Source organism: Pinus tabuliformis, chromosome J (assembly GCF_031772625.1).
Source record: "Pinus tabuliformis cultivar Carrire ecotype Pingquan chromosome J, CPIR1, whole genome shotgun sequence".
Lineage (NCBI taxonomy): Eukaryota > Viridiplantae > Streptophyta > Pinopsida > Pinales > Pinaceae > Pinus > Pinus tabuliformis.
Window position 1 is genome coordinate 1,593,063,937 of NC_142295.1, and position 13,984 is coordinate 1,593,077,920.

The 13,984-nt window shown below is 38.5% G+C and overlaps 1 protein-coding gene across 1 annotated transcript; it reads left to right on the forward strand.

Annotated features, from left to right (window-relative positions):
- The first annotated feature begins 7,587 nt into the window (after positions 1 to 7,587).
- Positions 7,588 to 9,748, forward strand: LOC149233566 (putative pectate lyase 18). The gene is made up of 4 exons (XM_089376763.1): positions 7,588 to 7,998; positions 8,108 to 8,750; positions 8,915 to 9,018; positions 9,111 to 9,748. Exons 1-4 carry the CDS (start codon positions 7,817 to 7,819, stop codon positions 9,469 to 9,471), a joined length of 1,290 nt encoding a protein of 429 aa, XP_089232889.1. The 5' UTR covers positions 7,588 to 7,816; the 3' UTR covers positions 9,472 to 9,748.
- Positions 9,749 to 13,984: the final 4,236 nt, after the last annotated feature.

Below are 13,984 nucleotides of genomic sequence, written 5' to 3' on the forward strand. Positions count from 1 at the left end.
TACAAGAGAAATGCACAACAGTATAAAGGGAGGGGCAACTCCCTGCAATATGAGTCTGCCCGAATCAATATATTATACAATCTTCAATGTTACAAAGCTTTACAAGTTAAATCTTGGGAAACCCCAAATTTACACTTAGCCAATTTTCACAACTTCAGCAAACTCGGTTGCCCAGCTCGTCGGCACCTCTGCATGGTTGCCGCACGACTCACCAACCCTTCGTTCACCTCATTGCACAATCATGTTGTTTGCCCAACTTGGGTGCGCCTCCAAGTCGCCACACACGGGCGCCTCTGCCCGAGACACACCTCCATTCACAATCTCAACACTTCACCAAAATTCACACCATGCACACTTGCACGACGAGCGGGCACTCACCCGAGTCACCCAAGAACCCGTGCCAAGTCGTTGCACAAACCGGGTGCCCACCAACGTTTCACCGTCAGGTGCTCCGTCGCATAACCCGGGCGCCACACACCCGTGCATGCCCTACTCCAACTGGCGGGCGACCTCCACCCGCACCCTTCACCCAAAAACAAGATGTGTGTTCACCTCCATGCGGCTTTGCCCAAGAACGGGCGCATCACCCAAATCTGCGCCCTCCTATCTTACTGCGTCCACCTTCTAGTTCTGTGCACTCCTCTTTACATGTTTTAGCAATGAGCAAGTGATCAAATGAGCTCCAACTCTCTCCCAATATATATGAGCGTTGGGCAAGGTCGCAGCTACCCAGCCGACCTGCCCACGCTCTTAAACGCACCCACACTTCTCCACAATTCACCGTCGGCTTTTGTCTCCAAGTGTGGTCGGCCTTCACAAGTTTCAAGCCATGCCTCCACACATATATATCAGCTCGCCCTCCTCTTCCTTGTGCACATTATAACACATCTCCATCGCACATGAAGCCATGAGCTCGCACTGCTGTTTGTTTAACTTTCCAACTGCACGCACTCTCCATCGGTCGCGGTCGCACTTTGGGCGGACGCGTTAAGGAATGTAGGTCCTTACATCCTCCTCCACCTGAAGTCGTTGTCATCCTCGACAACATACCATCCTGGTAGCCATCCACCAAGATTAATAACAACTGTCTCATCCATGATGTCAACTCCTCCACATACTGCAAACATCCCTGCAACATATGTAGAACCACCATCTCCATCATGTGTCGTCCTGGCAACCATCTGTCACCAAGATCACCATACCAAGGTATACACCCCATCGGTATGTCATATATCGGAAATCATCTCAATCCATTACCATCGATCACCCTGACACAATCTCCACATGCTGCTCCCCATCATGGAAGGCTGGTCCTTCCATCCAAGCTACATGCTTCCTGCAGCATCTCGTGTCGACCTCGTCATGTATCGTCCTCATGTGAACTGTTACCATGATACTCCAACACGATGCTAACACATCTCTGTACATGCCGGCCCCCATGTCTGAACTAGTTGGGTAGCTAATCCAACTGTCGCGCTCAAACCATGAGAATGCACATCCTCATGCCACCATTAGTTGCTTCTCAGAACATCCCGTCACATCCTCAACTCGATTAAGAATCCATCTCCATACAAGTGTAAGCCATGCTCAGGTCCATGAAGTAACCCTCATTTGATTTGCAACATGCTGTCCATGATGTTTGGTACCAATGTGCTACATGAAACCTGCCACATCTATCCCAACATCATCCATCTGCAAAACATTCGCCTCCTGAAAGTGAAGAGATCATCTCATCAACCTGACTCTCGACGTGCCACATCCAAGTCCATGAAGCAACCTCCATCATATCTGCAATGTGCCATCCCTCAAGTCTACCATAGAAACAAGTATGTACCTGTCTCGTCTATCCATGTGCTGCCCATGATCATAGATCAATCATCTCCCATGTGTCAAAAGTAGTTAAGCCTCAGCTCAACCCATGCCCAAGTGTTGCCACCAAGGCATCATCCTCGTCGTAAGTCTATCACTCCAAAGTGTCTCGTATCGATCCTCCACATCAAGTCACTCTTTCAAGCCATCCCCATACATGTACTTGAAAGTATGCACCCCATCCTACATCAAAGTCTCTGACCTCAGCTCCTCAATGCATCAGATCCTCTAAGTTCACCATAGATGATGCCCCTAAAAGTCACAACCTCAAGTCATCATGAGCTCCATGAGTCATCTCCAATCAACATCTCAGCAAGCATACAAGTCTCGGCCCAAAGGTCTCTGCAAGATGCCTCAGCTCTCCATGTAGTAGGAATGCTCCATAGTCTCCTCACAATTCCATCCAAGTCCATGGCCTTGTTGTACAAGAGTGCACAACCTCTCCATCGGCTCATAAGTAAAACATCTCCATGTCACACCAGCAAATCCATCTGCACAACATCCCTGCCTTGGCACTCCTCATTGGATGCCCATAAGAGACATCTCTATAAGTGCTCCTGCATAATGTCCCTGTATAACACTGCCATGTTCCATGTTTCCAATCTAATGTCCATGACTAAGTTGCCCATGTCGTCCAACCAAATAGACTCATCACAACAATCGGTCATCCTCATCCAAGTCTGCAATCTTCGGTCTAGTGAACTCGGTCACCCAAACATATCATCATCATCACGAGTCCCTTCCATCATAGCTCCCCCACTAGAGGTTCCACCAAGACTTGCTCTTTTGGTCTCGGCCATGAGAAGTCCACCCAAATATCATCATACCTCAAGTGTGTGCCCTTCAATCTGTCCATGAGTCATGCCGGGCACTTAGCCAATTCTCCATGTGGTTAAAGCATGACCCATTCCTCCACAACGATCATCATGTTCCTCCCTTGTCACAGGCCTTTGTACCTTCTACCATAAGGTCACAAACAACCCCAACAAGTCTTACAACAATCAACAATCCTTGCTTCTCCATACAAGGTCTCATTGTAGACATCCATGGTAAGATCCTCCCTAGCATCGGCAAACTGATTTTGCCCTTCCCCGCATATGGTCCATCTACCAAATGCTCAAGTGAAACACAAGTATCAATACTTACTTCATCATCATCATGAGGTTCCTCCATGTGAGTATCCTCATCCATCCATGTCTGCAAACTGCACGATCCTGGTCCAACTTGATCAATCTCAAGTTCATCCTCCATCGTTGTCACATTTGCAACATCCTCAATCATCACAGCTTCCTCTTTCTCGTCGGCACAATTTGCAACTTCATCCTTCTCCATTGTCCAACCAAGTTGAAGAAGTTCGTCTTCAACATTCTTTTTCAAGACTTCAAGTCTTTCTCGAATCTGGGGATTCTCTTCTTTCATCCGCTTCAACCTATATAAGGTAAGCAAGAGCTTCCCTTCGCATTCTTTCAAACCTGCCATGTCTTGTCATTCAGCTTGGCCCAAGCACTAAGCTTCTCGTCTGCTAAACCTATTTCACCATTCACCTGAATCACCCTGATATTCCACCTGTCACCTGCAAAACTTGAGCTCCCTGCCAAGTCTTCGGTCTTCATAGAATCAGCTCCTTGATTCAGTTCACTAGCTCCAACCATGAGCTCTGATACCACCTGTCACGAAGTGTAGGTGTGTATCAACTTCAATGCTTCAACACCAGCACCAGCTCCCCAGCACTAGCTCTGATACCACCTGTCACGCCCCTACACCTGCGGTAGTCTTTCAACCGCTTATAGCAAGGTGCGACACTACCAATCATTTTCTTTTCACCAATACTTACGATTGTAGACTACGCCTAACATTCCACTTTTCCTACTTAGTTTGTGTTTCGCAACCAAGTATTATTAATGTGTTCCTTTATACAAGTGAAAGCCCATAACATTCACATAAACAACATTATACAAGAGAAATGCACAACAGTATAAAGGGAGGGGCAACTCCCTGCAATATGAGTCTATCCGAATCAATATATTATACAATCTTCAATGTTACAAAGCTTTACAAGTTAAATCTTGGGAAACCCCAAATTTACACTTAGCCAATTTTCACAACTTCGGCAAACTCGGTTGCCCAGCTCGTCGACACCTCCGCACGGTCGTCGCATGACTCACCAACCCTTCGTTCACCTCGTCGCACAATCGTGTTGTTTTCCCAACTTAGGCGCGCCTCCAAGTCGCCACACACGGGCGCCTTTGCTCGAGACACACCTCCGTTCACAATCTCAACACTTCACCAAAAGTCACACCGTGCACACTTGCATGACTGGCGGGCGCTCACTCGAGTCACCCAAGAACCCGTGCCAAGTCATTGCACAAATCAGGCGCCCACCAACGTTTCGTCGTCGGGCGCTCTGTTGCATAACCCGGGCGCCACACACCCGTGCACGCCTTACTCCAATCGGCGGGCGACCTCCACCCGCGCCCTTCACCCAAAATCAAGATGTGCATTCACCTCCGTGTGGCTTCGCCCAAGAACGGGCGCATCACCCAAATCTGTGCCCTCCTATCTTAATGTGTCCACCTTCTAGTTCTGCGGACTCCTCTTTACATGTTTTAGCGATGAGCAAGTGATCAAATGAGCTCCAACGCTCTCCCAATATATATGAGCGTTGGGCAAGGTCGCAGCTACCTAGCCGACCTGCCCACGCTCTTAAACGCACTCACACTTCTCCACAATTCACCGTCGGTTTTTGTCTCCAAGTGTGGTCGGCCTTCACAAGTTTCAAGCCATGCCTCCATATATATATATATATATATATATATATATATATATATATATATATCAGCTCGCCCTCTTCTTCCTTGTGCGCATTATAATACATCTCCATCGCACATGAAGTCATGAGCTCGCACTGCTGTTTGTTTAACTTTCCAACCACACACACTCTCCATCGGTCGCGGTCGCATTTCGGGCTGACGCGTTAAGGACTGCAGGTCCTTACATGCTTCCTCTAAATAATTTTCGAGCTTATCGATGTAAATGCCAAATAGGGTAGGGGAGAGGGGACAACCTTGTTTAACTCTGATGTTACACTTAATATCTTTTGACCACCGGTCCACCCCTCATTGCTTTTTAGCTTGGCAATTACATTATTGCATAACCTTATAGCGGCAGCTCTCAACTCGAGAGGAACCTTTAGCTCTTCTAATCTATTCCAAAGGTTGTATATATAGAACTAAATAAAAAAATTTCAATAAAAACTTTATTTATTTTTCTATATGTAAATATATATAAAGTCGATATCAACATAAATTAACTAACATAGATTTTCAAATAATTTATAATTATTTAAATTTCTTGTTAAAATATTTTTAAAAGGTATAAAATTTAAATATCCGTTTCACACTTTTTTTACTTCTAATTACTTTACAGCATATATATATTTTTAATTAAAGTAAACATTATTTTTCTATTTAAAACATATTTATTTTTTATTTTTTTTGTTTTCAAAAAAACACTTACACACATTTCTAAAATTAGCTCTCAACTGGGTGAACCTCTCGACTCAATCAGTAACTATAAGACATTGTTGGTTGTTTCATTGATTTGTTTACAAATTTGTTAATGGGATCGTTTAACACTCAGGGCTGTCCATGGCGAAGACTAAATATCATGATTAACACTAAACAAATTAAATTATAGTGAAATTAACTCTTACAGTTTGGAATTCAGGAAAAGCCACACCGACAAAGATGGAGTTACGGGATTAAAGAATACTTAAAAGGAATGAAGAAGATTAATCTACGGAAAGCAGATGGTGACGCCGAGAAATGATTTTGAGGATTATGGGCATATTTAAAAAGAAGGAAAAATGCAGATACGTTTACGGAATTAAGTATGCGAGTAGAATTAGCGAAAAAAAAAGTCATAAATTATCAGGATTCAAAGTGATTCAGAGAGCTCTTAAAAAAAATGCAGTTTGATCGAATTATAAAATCTTTATCCGACTCTATTATGCTCTCTGATTGTGTCGTGAAGATATTTAGCCGAGTAATATTTTGGGCTTTTCCTTGTGGTAGGGTTCGAATAAATAACACATTTTTCGAAAAAAAAAGTCAAATTTCTAAAGCTAAAGTTCCTGTTGCAGTCCACCATAATAACCCGAATAAATAATATATTTTTCGAAAAGAAAGTCAAATTTCTAAAGCTAAAGTTCCTGTTGCTGTCCACCATCATAACGCCACTGTACATAATGCAGTTTCCATATTTCTACATATAGAAAATCTTTACATTTGGGTGTTGTTGTTTCTGGAAGTCTTCATATTTGAATAAAATTTGTTTGGCTAGTTAGGGTTCTATCCTAGCACTCTGCTGATTGGGAAGCCCGCTGTGGTTAATTAAATCTTAAGGCTAAAGTGCGGTGTTTAACAAAACATAATATTTATTGCCAGAGTTGGAAATTAGTTGTTGGGGTTTAATTGCTAGGCATAATGATGGGTTCATGGTGTTTATCAAGTAAAATATTTTATTTAATTAGTTGATTTATATATAACTTAAATTAAATTAAATGGGTAGTAAATATTGGTATTTCATAAAAATAAATAAATATAATCAGTTGGTTTATCAATACTATAAGTATGAATAAATGAATGATATTTTAATTTTTATGAGACTAAAAATAGTCTATAGGACTAATAACCTTTATTTTTTTTGTTTTTGTAATTAATCATTTTCTTACTTAAATTGATCATCAGCTGACCCAATCTTTTAATAGTCCCTTCAATGAAAAGACAATGCCAAGGAATTGAAGATAACAAACTGTCATAACTGTACCTGATGTCTATGAAAACATAACATTCCAAGATGAAATGCTTTTCTGATTCCATTACCCATTCTCCCCAAGCTTCTTTAGGTCCGTCTCTTCTGCCATAAGTTTCACACCGAAGTTGATGTGAATTAGCTTTTAATTGAGCAATAAGAATCTTTGCTCTCCGGGGAATGATAGCTCCAATGTACTATTTTTGTTGGAGATCACAAGTGGGGTGGAATTCCTTAAGATAGTACTTTTTCTTTCTACCCAACACTTTTCCCCATATAAAAAAATTCCTTAACTTCTTGCTATTTGTGGGACATGCATTGAGGTAAATATTCTTTCTTTTCATCTATTTATTGTTTTGTCTCATCCCTGATTTATTTTTTCACTCATGTCTTCATTGAAGATAAGTCGAAAATATGTGCACTATACCATTTCATTTCCTCTCATTAACTAATTTGAAATAAATTCATTAAAATAGCCTCACTAAATTCCTTTCCAATTAAAATCCGAAAACAGCTCTTCTAAAATAAACAGGCCTATAACATAACTATTAATAAACATTTAAATGAAATAACTGTTTATTTCTATCACATAACTATTAACAGAAATGACCAGAAATAGTAGTGAAAGTAGCGGTAGAAACATGTAACATGCCACAGCAAGTGAAGGGGAAAAAGTGCATGTCGGTAATGAACGACTCTCAGGAGATGATTTTTTTCCCTTACCAGTCGAAGTTCGATGGTGACGGATACAGTATGGCCTACTCCATAATGCACTCGGATACGTTTCTATGTATGCATCAGCAATTAATAACAGGAGATTGAGCTTGAAATACAGTATATCCTTCAATGCCCAAATCTATAAGAAGGCAGGCTTCCCATGCCGATGATGCATCAGAGTGAGCGAAAGAAAAGAGGTAATTGTCATTGGTGTTCGCCACGATCTCCAGTCTCTTCCCGTTCCCAAGCTCTTCTTCTTGACATCTCGCTTTTTGTTCCCGTTTTCATATTTTCTACTGCTATTCATGTCAGGGGTGAGATTAGAGCTGTAGACCTGCCTTTCCTTAAGATTTTCAATTATTCTTTACTTTTGAAGTTCTGGTGGTGGATTTGTGAGTGGTCAGAGTTGGGTACTAAGATGAAGAATCAGAGTACATTGACCTGCATGCTCTTGATCGGAATCCTCTGCATCCATTGTGGGGCGGCACCACAACGTTTTGGATCTCTTGTTGCAGAAAATTCGAGAGAAGAAGAGCCCGCCAATGGCAGTACCACTGCTGCGGAAAGAGATCCAGAGAGCATAGCGCAGATGGTTCAACGGTAATTCAACTGTCAACTACATTGAGTTTGTTATAATCTGCTAAGTTGCATTTGCTTAATAATGTTTTAAGGTTTAACAGTGAATTTTGATTTGTTTCTGCTTTGCCAGAAGCATTGATAACAGCACGAGGAGGCGAGAGCTGGGCTATCTGTCCTGTGGAACTGGTAACCCCATTGATGATTGCTGGCGTTGCGATCTTAACTGGGAGAGCCACAGAAAACGCCTGGCAGACTGTGCAATTGGATTCGGCAGGAATGCCCAAGGAGGCAAGAAAGGGAAGTATTACGTGGTGACGGATAATAGTGATGACGATGCGCTAAATCCTCGGCGGGGCACCCTGCGTTATGCGGTGATTCAAACAGAACCCCTGTGGATCATTTTCCAGAGAGACATGGTCATCCAGCTCAAGGAGGAGCTGATCATGAACTATTTCAAGACAATAGATGGGAGGGGTGTGAATGTCCACATTGCAAACGGGCCCTGTATCACCATTCATGGTGTGCGTCACATCATCATCCACGGCATTCACATTCATGATTGTGTACCTGCAGGAAATGCTCTGGTGAGGGACTCTCCTACGCATTACGAATGGAGACCTATCTGCGATGGAGATGGGATCTCCATCTCCGCAGCGAGCAACATTTGGGTGGACCATGTCTCCATGGCCAGATGTGCTGACGGTCTTATTGACGCCACCAGGGGATCCACTGCTATTACCATCTCAAATAGTTATTTCACTCAACACAATGAGGTAGTGACAATAAAGAATTTGAATAGGAACCTGTATGAGGTAGATTGCAGTAGAGTTCCCAGCAGGAGAAAATTTAGTTTATGTATGTAAAAGTGTTCAATTTCACTTCAATCCAATTCCCTCTTATGAAAAACAATTCCTCTGTTTCGGTGTGAACATTGCAGGTGATGTTGTTGGGTCACCATGATAACTACACTGGCGATGTCAGGATGCAAGTGACGGTTGCATTCAACCATTTTGGCGAAGGTCTTGTGCAGCGAATGCCCAGGTAAATAGATTCTCCTTTCTCTGCAATATTCCAGTGTGGCAGTAGTCTTATCAAGAAATAAATATTTATTAATGGAGGAATATTCAATTCAGGTGCAGGCATGGATACTTCCATGTGGTGAACAATGACTACAGTGAATGGGGAATGTATGCAATCGGTGGGAGTGCAAACCCCACAATCAACAGCCAAGGAAATAGATTCATGGCATCTGCAAATCCTTCTGCGAAAGAGGTAACAAAGCGGATGAACCAAAACAGCGACGAATGGAAGAGCTGGAACTGGAGATCGGAAGGAGATATGATGCTGAACGGTGCATATTTCAACCCATCTGGAACGGCGGACTCTTGGGCGTACATAAAAGCGTCCAGTCTGGAGGCGAGGCCTTCCACCAATGTCGGACCGCTCACCCGGGATGCTGGTGTACTCAACTGCAGTAGTGGAGGTCGCTGCTAAACTCAACACCTTTCTTTGATGCAATGTGTGGTGTTTTCGGGCGTTTTCAAAATGTCTAATGTGTGTTAAATACATACATGACAATTCTAATTTGTATTGCTTGGAGAGCGGCAGTTGATTTGATGATAAGCGCCTCTCCATTTTGATTAGCAATCTGCAGTATGCTGCAAAGAGATACCACTAATAAAGTGAGTCAGACTTTCCATGTTGGAATTCAATTCTTTTAGCGGCCGCAAACGCAACCGCAGGCTCTGTTGTGATCGCTGTTGTTTTACATTTTGTCATTGAGGTGGTCGATGGGACGTGATCCGAAATTCTCAAACTTCACGAATTTTCTCCATATAATTTTGTGTTATGGAATTTTTCAGTGAGAAAATTATTATAATTTTAGATAATCGTTATTTTATATATGTCCAAATAATTTTATTAATACATTATAATTAAAAAGAATTATATATTACTTTTAAAATTATTTAAAAATAAAAATATATAATAATAAAATAATAATATTTAATAATAAAGAAAGTTCAGAACAAGAAAGTAATAAAAACCAATTGAGTTGAGTTAACTTTTATTAATACATTATAATTAAAAAAAATATATATATTAATTTCAAAATTATTTAAAAATAAAAATATATAATAATAAAATAATAATATTTAATAATAAAGAAAGTTCAGAACAAGAAAGTAATAAAAACCAATTGAGTTGAGTTAACTTTTAAGGTAGGTAATAAAGGTTATTGAGTTGAGTTAACTTTTAAGGTATGTAATAAATCTTATATGGATTGTGTTGTCTAAATATTAACTTTTTCAGGCACATTTTTTCATCTAACCATTTTTGTCTAAAATTTAAAAGGATGTATAGAATTATTAATTTTAATGCGTTGAGATTGTATAAATTAAATGATTTAGAAAATTTTCAAACAATTTGTACATTTAAAAATACAATATAAATAATAATAAAAAATTATCTCACTATATTGTTTAGGTCAAAAATCTAAAAATATTTAAATTTACCTTTTATTGAAAATTTTCAATGCCTTTAAATTAGTAATGGAAAAGATTAATTATAATTCCCAAATGAAATTTATCTTCATAATTATTATTCCCAATAATTAAAAATCGGAATTGTACGATGCATGCAAAATTTAGTTAAATTAAGATTTTAGTTTCTAACTAGGGATAGTTCAAATCTCACCACCTAAATTGATAACATACGGTTATGAGTAATTAAATCTCACCACCTAAATTGATAACATATAGTTATGCGTAATTATTCACTTTTAGATAAAGGATGCTTTGTGCTTTTCTTTTTTCTCACCACTAATTCAATTTATATTTTATTTATGTTTTGATGGAGAAAATTATAATAACTTTTAATGTTGTTTTACAGGTTTATTTTTTAATTAATAGACCTTTTTAAGTTTTATAATAAAATTATTTTATTTAAAATGATTGTTCATTTGATTATTTGTCAATAATAATTGTAATTATGCAGCTTGCTATTTTGAAATTGTGTTTTTAGAATATGTTATTTTTTATATTAAATCATTTAATTAAAAAAATGTTATATGAACAAGTGTTATATGAAGCTAGTTATGATTTTTTGGGAATGCAATATTGATAAGTCATGGTATTATAACAATGTCTATTTACATATTAAGAATCTCTATGGGTAAAGTGGTGGTGAATCTTCATGGTTAAGAATCTTGTTCCATGTTTTTTTAAATGTATATATACTTAACTCATATTAATTATTTTTATAATTAATAAAAAATAAAAAAAATTATTATTTAGTTATATTTATGATTTTTTAAAATTTATCAACTTGAGATGCATCATGAAGTGTGTGTTGACATTTCTCAACCATTTATGGTTGCACTAGTAATAGCAAACATCTACTTTTAATTATGAATTGGTCCTTAAAATAGAAAATAGAAATCTTTAATTAATTAGTTTATAATAAGAAAAGGGTGGCTGCAAGCTAATGATGGTCACTCATGAGGCATTAGTGGTAATGAAAACTTGGAAAAACAATAATATGTTGATTTGGAGGGAAATAAGAGCTACTTACACAATGAATTTGAAGATAGTGTAAAAAGATGAAATGTACGAAAATGAGTTTGCTTTCTGAATATATATTTTAGATGTATGGAAATTGTGTCTAACTATGCGAGTATTGAGTTTTCCTAAAATTAGTATATTATTTGTCATGCAAAAGATAAGCATATGTTTCTATTGATGCAACAATTAAGTATCTAAATGATGGAATCTTGCTATAAAAATTTGTGGGGAGAGCAAATTTTTCTTGTGAAAATCTATTTTTTGAATATATATATATATATATATATATATATATATAGTCATTATATCATTGACATTACAAGGCCTTTTGTTACTATAACCTAAAAGGGTCTTACCATTATCAAACAATCCTTCTTTTTCTTTAGACGCTAGGTCAAAATCTCCTCTAGTGCACTATATGATTATTTTTCCCAAACTGTTAATGCCCCCCCAAAAGTTATAGTTATGTATTTTGTTATGGCCTTATAATTTTTTATCGGATCGTTTGATTATTACTGATGATTGTTATGTTTGAGATGTTGCAAATAATATTTCACCCTTCAAATTATTTCCAAAGAGAGATGAGTATTAGATTAGGGAAGAGATTAGCATGGAAAAAGCTGAAAAAATACATGTTGCATTCTATGTAATTTATCTTAAGTACCATGTCAAAGTCATAAAGGTACGGAAAGAAAAAATGGGTTGGTGTACATGGTTAAATAAGTCGTATCAAGCAACCATCCGATCACCCGATGATCAAATCAACGACCATCACTGCATTTCGACCCCCTTACCCCTCCTACCTTTATCGACGGAGGGGGGGGTCCAAAAAGCTATTTACTGCTTTGGGCCCCATATCCACGTGTCTCCTTCTTGTCACTTCACACCCCACCCCCCTCGCATATCGTTAACCGCTCCTACCCCCCTCCGAAAACCACCAACCCTTGTCCCCGTTGACCACCTACTCCCGCGCCAACATCCACCTGCCACGTCCTTGCTCCTCCTCCACTGCTATTTTGCCACGCATCCTCCCCCCTAATATTTTTTCCTCTAACCATGTGCCTCCACATTATCACTCACCTCCATGTCACCTCCCGCCTCCATGTCATATGTATGTTTCATGATCAGTTAAAACTATGCTTTTTCCCTATACAATACAATAATTTAGAGTATGGTTTACAAACAACTAAGAATGGATTTTCAAAAATGGAAAGAGGTTTTTGTTTATAGCATCCTCATGTACAGAAACCTCTCTCGATGTTTTAACCATTGTTATGGTTTGTGATATTCGGATGAAGCTTTGAAGGCATATTTTCCCGTATTTTCCTGTTTTTAGTTAGAGTTTTCAAATGCGGTTTCCGAGCAGGTGGAAATGAATTTTCAAAAATGGAAAGCGGTTTTTGTTTCTAACATCATCGCTTAAAAAAACCTCTCTCATTTTTCTAACATCTATTATGGGTTGGGATATACAAAGGGATTACATGACCCTATTTTTCAGAATTTCGGGAGGAAAAAGCTCAAAGAGAGTTAGTGACTTGGATGCCACCTCATCAAATAAGAGTTGCAATCAAATTCGAATTTCTCTTCTTTACCACCAGAAATCATCAAGGATAGTGCCAGAACTCTTCAAATAGTTTTAGTTGCCTTTATTTGTGTTCTATTTTTACAATCAATTTAAGATATTTTGAAATGACCCTTGATATTTTAAATCAAGATATTTTGTAATAAATTGTTAAAAATACTTCATTATTTGAAGTAATAGAGGTTGGTTTTTGTACAGAAGAAAGCTATTGTATATTTTTCAAGCCTCCGTAGACTTATCACTAATGAGAAGGACATTCTTCACAGTATTCATGTGTTGGACTATTTGGTGAAGTGCTTCTCTCACTGTTTATGTGCTTATTTCTTTGTTTCCATGTTTATGTGTTCTTAAAATTGAATTATCTCACAGAAATTTGATGAACAAAATTTGTTGAAAAATACACTCTGATTCTAGTTGTAGGTAATTTCAATGTTTTCCTCTGATATCATGTTAAGGAATTCTTAATTGCTCTTTAACTTCAACTGAACCTATATCTTTTCTTCTGTTACATTTCATTTAAATCTAAAAGATCCAGTTAGTTCAACTACCTTGCCTTGTGAAACTCCTTTGAAAATATGAGACAGACCCATGTTAAGCTTGCAGAATCCATTGCCCAATGGCTCTTCCCTTTCTATTCCAACCAAACCAATTTTAAAATCAAACTCTGAACTTTCATAACTAGCCTATTATCTAATACAACAAAGTTAAATCTTACAGAGAGAGCCCTCTCTGAAGCTGGCAGGGCTAGATCCCAGCTTCCAAAGTAGGTTTGTGGTTACCTATGTGATTTTCTTTTGCAACCTCGGAAAATTACAGAGTGATAACATATTTTAAGGTTTTGATATATATATATATATATATATAT